The 14,898-nt window shown below is 48.0% G+C and overlaps 6 protein-coding genes across 6 annotated transcripts; 2 read left to right on the top strand and 4 right to left on the bottom strand.

Annotated features, from left to right (window-relative positions):
- Window positions 1-5,700: 5,700 nt before the first annotated feature.
- On the top strand, window positions 5,701-7,365 carry ASPZODRAFT_22987 (hypothetical protein; the record flags this gene model as incomplete). The annotated part of the gene is made up of 2 exons (XM_022727913.1): window positions 5,701-6,636; window positions 7,234-7,365. 2 exons carry the CDS (start codon window positions 5,701-5,703, stop codon window positions 7,363-7,365), a joined length of 1,068 nt encoding a protein of 355 aa, XP_022584844.1.
- Window positions 7,366-8,670: 1,305 nt separating this feature from the next.
- Window positions 8,671-10,387, bottom strand: ASPZODRAFT_128950 (hypothetical protein). Its single transcript, XM_022722162.1, has 3 exons — window positions 10,222-10,387; window positions 9,955-10,154; window positions 8,671-9,879 (listed from the first exon to the last, which is right to left on the bottom strand). The coding sequence occupies exons 1-3, from the start codon at window positions 10,344-10,346 to the stop codon at window positions 8,693-8,695; spliced, it is 1,512 nt and encodes a 503-aa protein (XP_022584843.1). The 5' UTR covers window positions 10,347-10,387; the 3' UTR covers window positions 8,671-8,692.
- A 544-nt stretch (window positions 10,388-10,931) lies between these two features.
- Window positions 10,932-11,575, bottom strand: ASPZODRAFT_128949 (hypothetical protein). Its single transcript, XM_022722161.1, has one exon. It carries the CDS (start codon window positions 11,515-11,517, stop codon window positions 11,038-11,040), a length of 480 nt encoding a protein of 159 aa, XP_022584842.1. The 5' UTR covers window positions 11,518-11,575; the 3' UTR covers window positions 10,932-11,037.
- Window positions 11,573-12,288, bottom strand: ASPZODRAFT_128948 (hypothetical protein). The gene has a single exon (XM_022722159.1). The coding sequence runs from the start codon at window positions 12,022-12,024 to the stop codon at window positions 11,743-11,745; it is 282 nt and encodes a 93-aa protein (XP_022584841.1). The 5' UTR covers window positions 12,025-12,288; the 3' UTR covers window positions 11,573-11,742.
- A 513-nt stretch (window positions 12,289-12,801) lies between these two features.
- Window positions 12,802-13,081, top strand: ASPZODRAFT_128947 (hypothetical protein; the record flags this gene model as incomplete). The annotated part of the gene is made up of 1 exon (XM_022722158.1): window positions 12,802-13,081. A coding segment is annotated over exon 1 (221 nt), but the record flags the coding sequence as incomplete, so codon positions are not given.
- ASPZODRAFT_128945 (hypothetical protein) lies at window positions 13,069-14,393 on the bottom strand. Its single transcript, XM_022722157.1, has 2 exons — window positions 13,884-14,393; window positions 13,069-13,804 (listed from the first exon to the last, which is right to left on the bottom strand). The coding sequence occupies exons 1-2, from the start codon at window positions 14,269-14,271 to the stop codon at window positions 13,134-13,136; spliced, it is 1,059 nt and encodes a 352-aa protein (XP_022584839.1). The 5' UTR covers window positions 14,272-14,393; the 3' UTR covers window positions 13,069-13,133.
- Between the last annotated feature and the right edge of the window lie 505 nt (window positions 14,394-14,898).

The raw sequence follows: 14,898 nt of genomic DNA, 5'->3' as shown, positions 1-14,898 counted from the left end.
TGGCTATAGAATTGTATACTTGGGTATTCTGGGAATCAAAGAAGAGAACACCTGCCCAATATTTTCAATGTGTCCAATCATGGTCTTATTTTGTCAATAATAGAGTAACTGTTATCTAGTATTCTGAAAGGATAGAGATTCTAAATTTCCACCTAGAGCAAAGAGACTGCATGTATTGTCAATATTCTCTATAACCAAGACAGCTATAGGAACCGGTAAACTACCTTACTACATCTCTCAACCCCCGCTCCCCAGAGAGTCGGCATATGGGCTCGTCTTGACTTCGCCAAGAGGCTACTAGTCACCAGCACTGCGTAGAAGTGCGAGCCCGTCGCTGGTGACCCCCATCCACTGCCTTCCATCGAGTTGAGCCGACTCGAAAGACAAAATTATAGGATGAGGGGCTCGTGGTGAGCCACAAAAACTGGTATGTTCTCGCAAACCCGAAGACCTAGAGTCAGTCAACACGTCTCTGTGTTTTATCCCTGCGTCTGTCCTTGTCTAGGGATAAGCGGAGGAGGTAGCAAGTTGGAGTTCTCGAGCGGTATTATGTTGCCCATCGCGAGAATATTCGCTGTTGAGAAGTTGTCTCCTGATAAAGCATTCGGAGGTCTATATTACATTTTCCTGTTTCAATAAATCTCACACTTGAATGGCCAAGCTGTAGAGGCCATATTAGATGAGAAAGCTTTTGTTCTAGGCGGTTTTAATGATGACTGATGAACTGTCCAGAGAGAGGTTTGCATCACTGAAGGAATGAGGCGACTTGAAAGGTCTGCTCTAGCATTTTCCTCTTCTGACCCATCATCTAAAGATATCCACTCAACTCGAGCACTGCTAAAGGGAGCTCCAGAACCACATGGCAGTACTACCTATGGTCCAGTGACTCGTACATTCTAGGCCTGGTAAAGTAACCAGAGTGGTATTTTCTCATAGCTATGAAAGAACGGTGTAGAGGCAGGGCGGGAGTCGGTTGAAGGTTCCATCGGGGCCATTATACAACAGGCTGTGGTTGTTTGTATTCTGACCCGAAATCTCAAAAATAACGCCACACCAGGTAATTCTAACAACCTTCCCTTCAACATCACTGCAGAGTCAAAGTTCCACTATAGTATCCGACCCTTCCAGGGGTATCTGGGTACGAATCACGTAGACAGTATGGGGAGGTAACGGGGACCTAATTATCTCAAAACATGGAAGGTTGCTCATGTCGCGATGGGTTTGTGCATTCATGTACGAGGAGGAGCCTCTCTGAAGCGAAGGGGTCCTCTAGGCGTCGAAGGGGACTAAGAGAAGCGTCAGTAGCCTTGAGAGATGACACGGAATGAAAGGAACCTTCTTTCTAGTTTATGATAGAGATCTTGTCAGTCAGCTAAGAGGAAGAAGAGCTGGATGATAAACGTAGCTATCTTCCTACGTAGGTGATGCGAAGCAGCAAGCAAGAGTTCTGTCGCGGCCAGGTGACTCATAGCCAGCCAGGCAGCAACGCAATTCGGCACTCATATCGGATCAACGTACAAAGATTTCTGCTTCCCAACAGTGTTTCTTAGTCTGGGCTACATTCATTCATACTATATATCAGTAAAAGATTGCTGGAAAGGTCCATTCAGACAATGATGCTCAAGGGGTACAGCAGCAGTGACACGAGTAGTTTTTCCTTTCGGAACTTTACCCTACACCCTCTGGATTGACAGCTACGGCATCAATTCCACCCTGGATATCCTGGCCTTCTTCATTGCGGCCTTCACGCCGATCAGTTTATATGCGGTAAGGGAGGGGAGGAAGGCGATGTACGGATGTACCGGTGTACACGGTGATGGGAGGCTATAGTATACCTAAATAGATCTTTTGGTTCCCTTTCAATTCAGATCAATCATAGCAGGACACTCGCCACAGACTCACCATGAGAGAACTTGCATCGTACTTCTCGTGTGGCTGGTAACAGGGAATGGTTAGCCACAAGCCTAGGTGGGAGACGATGCTGATCAATTAGCACATGGGAAGGGCAGATAGAGTAGAGGGAAGACGGTGCAGAAAATTCTGTCGGAGGCTTTTTGGCTGGTGATCAGTCATCTCGGTTAACCGAGTCTCAGGTGACAGGGCTCCATCACCTGACAGGGATTGCACAAGAGTACAGACAGGTAAAGTGATGGAGTGGCTGGTCATTGATTTCTGCCTGCCTCAGGTAAGCCGTACTAGAAGGTGTTAAGAGGTGGCTGCCTGGTTAGGCCCAGCACCATCTAACTCTTGCCTTTTCTCTCTCGCCTGCGCGTCCTAGATAATAGTATCATCATCCACCATCATCATCCGCCGAGCTCTCATCCCAGGGCCACGTCGCCCTGACAGAAGGTTTCCCTAATGGAGAGTTCAGTGGTGACGGTTATCTTCCATTACCAGGTACTCACCCATGATTGCAAGGATACAGTGGGACTTTAATTACTTAGCTGGGCACCTGGCATTATTTGATTGGTTAGGGTAGCACACCGTACATCCCCCTGCATGGGAAATCTCAGCCTCTTGCTGCAAAAGGTGACCTCAAAAAAAGTGACCTCGAAGCCATCTCATGTCGTGTCGTGACTGTCCGAGTTCCGTAGTCTGCGCATACTTCCCAGCCAGCCTCATCAGCTGGAGCCCCTTTTCCTTTTTTTTTTTTTTATCTTCATTTAGGTTTTTTATTTTATTTTATTTTTTGATTTCTTTTATTTTGTAATATCTTTATTGCCCTCTTCTTCTCGTGGCCGTTGGGCCCACACCTGATCCGCTAAGACTAGGTGCAGATCATTCAGTACGTACAGAGTAGTACTCCGTACGGAGCACGAGTACAGAGTGCCTAACCATAGGCACTCCGGACTCACTGTGCCGAACACTCGGAGCCGAGTCTCTGCGGTAGTAGAGTGAAGCATGGAGGGATCTCGGCTTGTCTTGCCTGCGGAGTAAGTACGGAGTAGTACGGAGTAGGGTATAGGATAGTGAGGCTCTCATGTTGATAGAGGCAAGTCATCGAACCAGCAATATTACAATTAATTGTTTTACTTTTCCTCTGTTGTTTTGTTTATTAGTGTACCTATTATTTATTGTTAATTTCTTTTATTTGCCTCTCCCTCTTCTATGGAGCACTCTCTATCTCCACGGCCAATGTTCACCGGTTAGGAACCATTTGACAGGTATAAACTCGGAACCAGCACGCCATAACAGATCATACAGGAGGCACGATTCTCTCGCCTGGTTGCCTAGCCTTCTAGGCCTGGATCAGATACGCCTCTTCTGAGTTTTCAACGGGGGAAAGCCGATCTGACAGAGGTTGTAGCGGCTGTGTGACGTGTACGAAAACCCCCCCAGTCCCCGTGTACTCCAGATGAACGCTGTCGATCTCTTCCTTAGCCGCTCTGTAAGTGGGCTTTACTCAATTCTATCATATGTGGGCTATCAGGAACAGGGATTAGAAGTCTGGAGGACCACTCACAGTCCCCTGTCTTGTCCCTCATTTGGGGTCTAGCGTAGTTATCCCTGGTAGGTTTGTTACGCTAACCAGGTGGCTATCTGCCTACTCCGTAGGCGCACCCACTAACTACTCCGTACTCTATAGTTAGTAGGCAAAAGTCGTACAGAACCTGGAACCTCCCGGGGCCGTCGGGCGTTTTGCACCCCCCAGCGGCGCGCCAACAGAAGGTGGCGTTCAGTAGGCTGTTTTTTACTAGTATTTGGAATCTTGACTCGACACTACAACTCCGGAGTACATACTATTACTCTCGACTCCGTACTTCAGCTAGTACGAGTACGTGCCGAGGGATACACTGGGGCGATCTCTTTTTTTTTTATTAGTAGCGCGAGCTAATCAGAGATTTCGGGAGTCTGGGGACAAACCTGGACTATGATTTATCTGTCTGAGATTGAGAACACCCTCGCAGAGAAGACATGACCTTGGCTGTCTTGCTATGATAACCCCTTTTATAGATTTGTTGAGGGAGGACCCCTGTCTGTTGGGAAATACTCTCTAGGCAGATGAGTGCCTGTATAGCTAGATAGCTACCTAAGGATATGTTGTGCAATTTACATCGGACTTCATATTCCGCGGAGTAGATCCACCACGCCCGCCACACGTTCGTGGTAATTAATCTGATTGCATGGTCTTGGGTAATCTCCGTCTATACCGATGTACTACATACTGTTATCATCTGACTACTCATCTAGTTAGTTGACATGCCTATTGTTTCTCTCGATTCTCTTTGAGATGACGTCTCAGACTTGTCTCAGCCCCCTTTCTCTCTTCACCGACTTTGTTACAAGCGCGCTGGTTCTCGTATAGCGCGCCGAAGATACGCACCTTGCGAGGGCCGACTGGTGTATGCTTATTATTATTCAAGTAATGAGCGACAGGGACATGAGTCAGTGGTATGGCATACATACCATCAATTACTAGGTCGACTCCTTCAGTCATCTAATCTGTGTTGCTCGGGGAAAAGACTCCCTGCTGATCTAATCATCTGTTCGGCCTATTCCTCATATTTCTCATGTTTTCTGGTGTTGATCTTATGTACGACTACGTCACTTGATAACTGGGTACCCCCGAGCTACTGATTAGCTTAGGTGATGGATAAATAATGGATCACGGTGGCATACCTGGATGGTGGCAACGAGAGCTCACATCGAGAGCTCGACTATGGTAGATAGGATGGATCGGTTCCCATAAGAAAGACATCGCTGTATCCTTACCCCTAGAGGTGCAAAGCCGGAAGATTCGAGGGATATTCCAAACAAAAAACGTCGATTGCACGGTACGGGCCGCCCAATCGACCATCAGAAACACCCAGGGACGCCTCACTCGATTGACCAGTAATGACAGAGTTAAAGGCTTAATAGAATACCTCTAGTAGGTACCTAGTAGGTATGGCTCTGTAATCTTCGCTCTGACCCGACAACCTGGTTGACGAAGGTTCATAGAAACTAGTTGTTTCAGCAGGAAGAATTTTCATTGCGGACACTGATCGGTCCTTCCTCCTGTACTCATAGGATTAAGGAAAGAGCGAACCTTGCTGTGAGTCAGTCGGTTCTAGTAAGGCCACACCCAACCTCTAGACACCTCCCTATCTTACCAGACCTACCACCAGGTACCTACCCACCTACCTATCTATCTATCTACTTTCTCTAAGATACGAATATGATCCAGGATGTTCCTAGCAACTCAATCATTCTGCTAGTGCTTGGTAAAGCAGACTGTCTCCACTGTAATGTGATTCTGGCCAGCAAGTCTCCCCATTCGAATCCATCCATAGCTAACTTACTTTACATGCATTAGAGTTCAGACAAGGATACCATACCAATCCCTCCGTATTGTACAGGAGACATGTCTGTGACTTTCGTCCGTCGCTCGTCTAACGCCAACCCAGCCCACATCTGCAGCCTGTTCCACGAGAAGTCTAGTTCCGCCACAGAATGACTGAAACTAACAGAAAATGAAGAGGGTAGATACCGCGAAGCTGGCTCATGATGCTCGTGTGGTCGTTGAGGCAACTTTGAGGCAACTGCAGTATAAATTGGTTGACTCAGTCCGTCTGTTTTCTCTCACTCTCCTCTCAGAGCAGCACAGAACAACATCATAGCGCTTCTCTATTCTCACTGTCTCAGATCTTCCTCTTGCCGCTCATCACTCTCATTTTCCATCTCTTACCAGTCCTCCATTCTTCTCCGTACGGACACTCCATGGCCGAACGAGACTCTATGGCAAACGCCCTCCAGCAACCCGTGGGATTCAACGCCGCGGCAATCAACCCGACCGTCCTCTACGAAAACGACGATCGAGTATTCGATAGGCAGGAGGAAATACAGTGGCTTGAGAGGAGGTATATCAGCAAGGGATCGTTTGCCACGGTATACAGTGTGGTCCATCCCACCTCGGGTGAGAAGTTTGTCCAGAAACAGATCAAAAAAAGGAGCAGAGTCCCGATGGCCGAGTTCAGGCGTTGGATCGAAAATGAGATCGAGATTATCAGAAAGGTTTCCTCAAACCATCACATGGTTAAGATCTTCGCACAGTACTGGCTTGAAGCGGACGGCACTCATGACCTAGTATTATATCCCTTTGCCAACCAGGGGAATCTCAGAGACCTCTTGGCGGCCTTCAGCACTAGCCCCGATCAAACCGCTATCCTCCGACGAATTTTTGGCTGTCTCGCCAGCTCCTTGGACTTTTTACACACCCGTGAAATCTTCGCCAGACATAAAGACATAAAGCCCGAGAATCTGCTCATCCATAATGGGCAACTAGTTGTGACGGGTTTTTTTGGTATCGCCCAAGATGAGGAGCCTCGAAACGGGAAAGCCGACGTGTTTTCCGCCGGCCTTATATACCTGGATATCCTTGCGGCCTTCTTACCACCACTGAAACCGATAGTGGACGAGATGGACACTTACAGCATGCCGACACAGATGGCCGTACTCGAAAAGGTCCAGGCTATTCTATACATGCATGTTGCCTTGGAAAATACCGGTCCAATATCCCCAATCATTTTTATGGTCACTGCTGCCATGCTCTGCTTTCACCCGATCGATCGGCCACCCGCGGCGGAAGTCCGCCAGAGGGTAGGGCTCTGCCAGGAGCTCTTTTGTGACCGGTGCAGTTTTGAAAGCCAGTCCGCTGTATGTCCTTGATTCCTCGTGTCTTGGTTCCTTCTCGACTTGCTTGGAAAAGTCCTGGTACAAAAAAAATCAATGTTTTACGTCTTATTTACTGTGATTTCTTTTTATTTTCATTGGTCTACTTGAATACCATGACTGTAATAATTCTAGTCCCGTTTACTTCCTCAATGAATTTTTTTGGTAGCTGAAATTGAAAGTTTATGCCAATAAGTGTCTCCAAGTGTCGTGGACTTTAATCCCGTGTTACAGGAATAGGCTCTAATTAATGTCTGGACATTTTGAGTGGCTCAGCGGTCTAGTGGCCCCCTAGATTTTGTTAAATCTCGGATCGACAGGGCACACGGCTTGGCGCCCCATGAAGGCTTTCCCCGGCTGAAGCAGTGGAGCAGTGCCCTTGGCCTAGTTACGAAGGCTGGGAGAGGTGTAGTGTTGTTAGCAAGGCCTGAGACTGATGCGCATTCCACCTAGCTGACTAGCGGTTTGATGGGCGACTTGATTGCAGAGTTCTCGAGTTAGTTCTGTCCCCCAAGTCGAGTGTTCCTTCCCCCCTGAACCAATTATATTTGCTTTTGAGCAAAGATTAACATAATCAGCTAGCTACTCATCCAAAGATCGCCCTTTGACTCGGAATTCTTGTACGTCTCCTCGGCGTCCCTTGACCGGCACCTCCAGCACCTCCAGCACCTCCTAGCCCCAACGCATTCCATGCCTCTCTTCACGCATTTCTGACACAGGCCAACTGGCCGGCTGCTACTATTGCAGAGGATACTGGCGTTCAGAGAGAGCGAGAGAGAGAGAGCACTATCTGACTGCCGGTCAAACTGTTAGCGTCTCACACAGCGGATGGAAGTCAAGATAAACTTTTTCGCTACGAGATACGATTCATTTGGATGAGTCAAACACCCGATCTGATTCCATGGTTGAAGGTGCAGAGGCCATGCAATGCAAGCTGTGAGTATTCTGTCGGTCGGGGAGACGGCATGGACAGGGAAAATCCCTGGAGAGCGCCACGTGCCGGCAGATCCTCGGCTGTGGGTAACAGCTGTGAAATGGTTTAATACAGCTGAATTGTTACATCCTGCAAAACATATTCAAGGATTAAAATAAAGTACCTTCTGGTACCTCCTGGTACCTATAGTCTGGTCCTGTATGGCTGTCGGGCCTCCACTTAAATACCAGACAAGCGATTAAGGCTTTATATAATCCCTGACCATTCAATGAACAAGTACTTCTTTAAAATGACATCTTAACATTCACAGGTGTAGCCTGCTGTATGAGTGAATCCCTCTTTGTGAATACAACACCTTAGGCAGCAACTAATCTATCTCAACCATTAGCTTCAATATATACTGAAGACATGGATGCTTTCCTTATAACATCAAACTATTGCAGGATAAATGACCTTATAAAGCCCTACTAATTGTCTTGACAATTGTCAGCGGCCGAATGGTCTGATATCCCCTCACTTCTTATGATATAACCATCGAGCCAACAGAGGGGTCAACTACAGATACAAGGCCTATGTCACCATATATCACAGTCAGTCAGGAATATCGGTTGTTTTTTTCTTCCTATACAGGGTTCACAAGATGGGATCAATGTAGGTTTTTGGCTGTTTTACTGTGTTGAAGCTGATCTTTGCCTCGCTCAAGAGTCTCTCCATTAACCAAAAGCGAAAGACAGGCTATTCCTCGGCTACCGAGACACTCGTCGGGTATAACTACAACTTGCAGACTGCCTTAGGGCCATCTTGATTGCTCAAGATGGTGGGGAGCTATACATATGCAACGCCATCTACACTGATCACTACAAGGACTACATGATGAGAAGGAAGGGGGGTCTTTCAATGGCACTGTTTACAATGCCTCTTCTTCGCAGGATGTATGGATGGCCTTATAAAGCGCTACTAATTGATTGTCTGGACACTTTAGTAGTGGTCGGATGGTCTAGCGATCTATTCAGCTTTATTTTGTACTCAGTCGATCTATCGTACCATTGAAACGATTTTAAGAAATCATCTATATATTTTATTTCCCCTTTTTATAGAAAAGCAAGATTATAACCTGCTGCCCAGGTTGACATGCACAGCCTTGACCTGGGTATACGCCTCCAAACCTGCTTCGCCGAGCTCGCGCCCGATGCCGCTCTGCTTGACACCACCAAAGGGCACCCGGGGATCACAGTCCTGACTGCTGTTGATCCAGACCATGCCGGCTTCGATCTCAGCAGCGACACGGTGAGCGCGCTCGATGTCCTTGGTGAAAACGGCGGCGCCGAGACCGTACTCCGAGTCGTTGGCGTAGCGGATGACTTCCTCCTCTGTGGCGAAGGAGCGGATGACGACGACAGGGCCGAAGATCTCTTCGCGGTAGATGCGCATCGAGTCCGTGACGTTGGTGAAAACGGTCGGCTGGACGAAGTACCCGTTTGCATGCTCCTTGCTGGCTGGGACGAAGGCCCCGCCGCCGGCCACCACCGTCGCGCCCTCCTGCTTACCCAGCTCGATGTAGGAGAGGATGCGGTCGTACTGGGCACGGGTGACCTGCGGACCCTGGTAGGTGGTCTCGTCCCACTGGTGGCCGATCTTGGATGTCTGCGTGAGGGTTTCCTTGAATTTCTGCAGGAAGGTGTCGAGGATGTCCTGGTGGACGAAGATGCGCGAGGTGGCCGTGCAGATCTGGCCCTGGTTGGACATGATTCCGAAATGCGACCACTTCACGGCCTGGTCCAGATCGCTGTCCTTGAACACGATCAGCGGCGACTTGCCGCCCGTCTCCAGTGTGATGTTTTTCAATGTCCCCGCCGCCATCTTCATGATCTCCCGCGCCGTGCCTGTGGAGCCCGTAAAGGCCACTTTGTCGACAAGCTTATGCTGCACAAGGGCTGCCCCGGCTTCACGCCCGTACCCGTTGATCACGTTCACCACACCGGCGGGGAACCCGGCTTCCTTGATCAGCCTGGCCAGAACCAGGATGCTGAGAGGGGTTTGCTCTGCGGCTTTGATCACCACCGTGTTTCCACAGGCCAGCGCAGGGCCCAGCTTCCACAGAGCCATCGAAAGAGGGTAGTTCCAGGGGATGATCTGTCCCACGACACCGATCGGTTGCCGCAACGTGTATGCAAACTTGGTGTGCGTCGTGCTGATCGTCTGGCCGAATGTCTTATCAGCCCAGCCGCTGTAGTACCGAACTGTGCTAATAGCCTCCCCCAGGTCATCATTATAAGCAACCTGGTATGGTTTGCCTGTGGTTTGAAAAGAAAAAAAAAATAAATCAATCAATCAGTTCTTTTAGATTGTCGCTCAATGGGTAAATATACCGTTGTCCCAGGCATCAATGGTAGCCAGCAGGGCACGATCTCTCTCCATGAGATCTGCCAGACGTGCCATCAAGGCTCCTCGCTCAGTGCCAGGCAGTTGTTTCCATGAGGGGTCCCTTAGCGCCTTGTACGCCGCCTGGACGGCCTTGTCGACATCGTCGGCGGACGCGGCATAGACGGTGGCAATCGGGAGAGCGGTCCTGACAAATGAGCCTTACTTTCTTCTTCTTTTCTAGCTCATTTTATTCCAGATCAAACAGAACTTACGCTGGATCGACGGCTTCAATCACCTGGCCAGTCGAGGAGGGGACGAATTCGTTGTTGATGAACAAACCCCGCGGCTGGTCATACTGGTAGCCATTGGGCGTCGTGAGCGGGACAAAGAGACTCATGATGATGGGGAGTGTACGAGTGTACGGAGTAGTTGCGTGAGTGGAGAGAAGGTGACTCCAGGCGCAGGGGGAGGGGGGAGGCCGAGTTAAATAAGAAGCAGAAATGCCCCTCTTGACCCGGCTCTCGTTGGCTTGATAAGAGCAGATAAGATAGAGCAATTTGAGGCTATTCCTAAAACAACAGGTCCATCCGAGGAAGATAGTCCTTCCTTCACTTGAGCTTATTATGATTATTATTTGTTAGTAACTATTATTAGTGAGAAGTATTACTATTAGTAGTTCACTATTATTGCGGTAGGCTAAGAGTATAACTACTGGTGATACTTTGGTGAGGTTATCCTAGAGTTTGAGCTTTCAGTACCACTCACTCCATTAAAGCAGTTCTACTTTACTAGATGTAATTAACAGGTGGAAAGTAGAGAAGTTATTTTCAGAATAAAATAGGTTGAAGCCGAGAGAGTTCATAATATTGGAAGATTCGTGTTTCTTACAGACCAGATGTGGGTGATGTGGGTGACTTTCAAGGGACCATACAATTTTATAGGGACAGCAAAATATTCAATCATAGGCTTACTACCAAGGTAGAAGTTGAGTGCTTAAGTTGAGTGCTTAGCTTGAGGTGCTATTCTAATTAAAGAGTCTACCTTTAATAGACCTAGCCAGTTTCAAATAATATACAAGGTTGTATGAATCAACTCAACCTCCCGGTATTCTCTCTTGCTCTCTCCATCAATCCTACAAGCCGATCCGCCGTCTGCTTGCTATCGAGAAACTCCACCGTGCGGACGATCCGCTCCCCCGTCGCGTCAAAGGAGATGAGAAAGATGTATTCGCCCTCGTACGCCCAGTCGGCCTCGCTGTCGTCTGGCCCCTTGACGTCGTCGCGGAACTGCACCCTGCTCGTCGCCCACACGGTGACGCACGACTCGCTCTCGCTGTCGATGTATTCCTTGGCGGTGACGGGGAAGCCGACCATCACCTCGCGCAGGGCGATATGGTGGTCTAGCAGGCCTTGTTTATCGAAGGGGCCGGGCGGATCGAGCGACGCCGGGGCGAACTGGTGGTGATACTCGTCTGCGAGGATGGTGTGGAGAATGTCGATTTCGAGTTTGGCGAAGTGGTCGATGAACCGGCGGGCGATTCTCAGGCGGGTTTCTTTTTTTGACTCCATCCCCTTCGCTCTCAATTCATCGATTTTCTTTTTTTTTTTTTTTTATCTCTTTCTTCTAATTAAACTGTTGATCTCTCTGAAAGACTGCTTATATCTATAAGAATGGAGATAAGGTAAATCCGGTCAGGCGTGCCATGTCTTACGATGAGATCACCTAATTATAGCAGTCTTATTCTCGTACACGCCAATAATAGTTGTACATTCGCAAAAAGGCATCTCGGGCTCTCAAGCTTCGGGGATACGGTGCATCTCCCTCCGTTCTTCCCTCAGGTCGTGTTCCGTCCTCATCAGCAGATTTTGTACGGAGGTCCTCCGGCTCGCATCCGACCGGACGTCGCCTTCATTGAGCAGCTCTGTCAGCGCGGCCTTGACCATATTGCTTGGCGGTCCTTGTGCTTGTGTTTGCCCTTGTGTTTGTTCTTGTGTGTGGTTGGAGAACGAGTTTGAGCGCTGAGCAGGATGCACAGACCGGACAGACCGGAGGGTTGGAATATTGTTTGTGGACATGATGAAAATCAAATTGACTCCAAGCCGTGATTAATTGAATACTAGTACCGAATAAAGCAGGCAGTATTTATATAGGAGATGACATCAGTGGCAAGCTCTCCGGCCTTTTGATACTAACCTGTAGGACTGCTTTTCTCTGTGGCCTAGATCGATTCGTACTGAATTAAGGGCAGACTTGGTCAATACGAATGATCAGGTTTTAGATATTCCTTCATCCTATTGTATCAGTTATATCGTGGGCATGATTGGCGGGTTGTCTTCCGGGTGACGATCAGTTTCGTCAGATTGACTGAATAGATGATTCTAGATAGCGAATGAATTTGTAGCAGCATTTGAGGCCTATTTGGAGAATCAAAGGACTCGATATATACCTGAATAAGAGTTGTAATGTCGTCGTCGACATGTGAAGACTCGGAGCCCCTCGCATGCTGTAGCTTAGTCAGCATTCATCGAGCGGGCACGGGCCACCCGCCACCGAGGAGACGGAATTACTATCATTCCGTTGGATGTGTGGTGGCGGATGGCCCGTGCCCGTTCGAGCTGTTCTTCGCTGCTGGCATCTACAGGTAGCTTCAGCTCTTAGCACTGGCAAACCATGGTACACTTGTACGGATAATACACCCTAGCTTGGTGTTTGTTCTGTAGTACCGGGGAAGGATTTACTTGTCAACATGGCCGTCTTTCCATGGGTATAAGTACCTAAACTATGAACTCCCCCTTTCCGTGTGGTATGCATATAATCCCGCTTAAAGGTAACCCAGTGCCTTCGGGCATTTGGTCAATTTGAAACGATACAGAGAAGATTAGCATGGCCCCTGCACTAAGGATGACACGCTCAATCAAAGAGAAGCTACCAGTTTTTTTTAGAATCGTTACAGACCTGATTTGGAGGTACGAAGCACACGGTGTGGGTGTAAGAAGGGACCGTCGCCCGTTCGAAACGGGGCTTTTCTTTCTTTTTTTATTCTTCATCGCTCCCTTATTCTACCACCCTCCTCAAGACGACTTTCTAACAAATAAAAGACGTAAATAAACAGAACTCGCTGACTGGAAATATTTCTAATATACTTCATGCAAATATTACTACCAAATAAATACAGAAAGCAGAGTTACTCAGTGAAAACACCCCCGGCCGCAATCACCTCAAAAGCTCTGAGGGTATGTGCGACGATCTGCTGCCGCAATTTCTCCTTGTCGAGTTTAGCATAAATCTTCGGCTTGAAGTTATCCTCTCCGTTTGACGTGAGAGCATAGCATCCTCCTCCAAGCTCACCGTTCGTGGCTCTGACAAGCTCACCGTCCTTCACCGTTGGCTTGTCGGTAGATCGAGGCGCGTATCTTGGCGACGCCAGGCTAAGCATCCGATCGCCACACTCGGCCGGCTCGACGGCCACGAGTCTCCCGAGGATAGGGAATAAGATCCATTTCATCATCAACCGGATCCAACCCGGGTACTCTGGGTCGTTGAATCCTGGGCCGATCACAAGGCCAGGAAACACATGGACCAGAGAGAGTCTGCCCTTGTTTTCCGCTGCGAGGGCCTCGAAGAAGGCCGTGTGCATGTAGACTATATGCGAGCGGGCCTGCAAGTAGGCGTACTTCATTGGATACCGCAGCGAGAGGTTGTCGGGGTATATCTTTTCCTCGAACCCCCCGGCGTATACTGAAACCACGGTAGCCGGCTTCGAAGAGCGGAGAAGCAGCGGACGGAGCTGGATGATGGCTCGCATGCGGGAATAGTACATCATCGACATTGCTTTATCGAGTCCTTCATCCGTATCTAAGTACTCAGCATATTGAAACACATCACAAAACGAGGAAGAAGAAGAAGAAGAAGAAGAAGAAGAGAAGAACCTTACCTTTCCGTGGCATAAAGACCGGCCCACCGTGACTAGCCATCAAAAAGTCAATCCGGGCATCGTTTCCCCCCTGCTCTTCCTCCAGTCGAATGATCTCCGCACATGCCTTATCCACATCCCGAATCAGCGACAGATCGTCCACCTGCACGAAGGTGATCCGTCCCTCAGGACAGATCTGTCGACACTCGGCAATAACCTCGTCACCCCTGCTCCGTTTCCGACCAACGAGGTATGCCCTGAACCCCTTTCCCTTGTGTTTGGCTTCGGCTGTCGCCAGAGCACGCAACGCATAATGGCCTATCCCTGAAGTGCCGCCGAAGAAGACGGCAACCAGGGACTGGCGCTGCACGAGGCTAGCCACGCATTCACGGACAGCGTCCAACTTCATATTGGTAATTGCAATGATGCTAAATATGCTCAAGACACTCAACAGAAAACAAATTGACACATCCTGAGAGAGCCATTTATACCTGACAATCTACGGATTTTGAGGTCTGTCGGGGATAACCGTATATCGTACAGCGTACAAATCGATGAATTGGGTTAGCGGGGATAACTCATTATTTAGAATTATATGACGTAACTGACCGATATGCTCTAAAACCTGCTGAGTAATATATTATGTGATCCATGTTCATGCCTCAGGTGTTTAATCCATAATTGGTTAGCGTTGATCTAGTCCATCTGACATTCAGCCCAAACAACTTCCAGTCTGCCTGCATTTTACGTAGTGGCCCAGGCCATTTAGTAACGACGGTTAGTGAAGGTTTTTTGAGGTTTTAAAACAGTTATGATTAGTTTTAAAACTAGTATTAAATTATTATATAGTTATTAATTATTTTTAACTTAATAACTATTATTAATAATAGATAATAATTAAATTATTATTTAAATATAATACTAGCTCTATTTTGAATAAAAGAAAAATTATTACTTTATAATATAATAATTATTTATTAATTATTTATTAATTATTTATTAATTATTTATTAGTTATTAAAAAATAGATATTTAT

Source organism: Penicilliopsis zonata, assembly GCF_001890105.1.
Source record: "Penicilliopsis zonata CBS 506.65 unplaced genomic scaffold ASPZOscaffold_2, whole genome shotgun sequence".
NCBI classification, from domain to species: Eukaryota; Fungi; Ascomycota; class Eurotiomycetes; order Eurotiales; family Aspergillaceae; genus Penicilliopsis; species Penicilliopsis zonata.
Note: the sequence above shows the minus strand (reverse complement) of the source record. Positions and strands in the feature narration are given on the sequence as shown.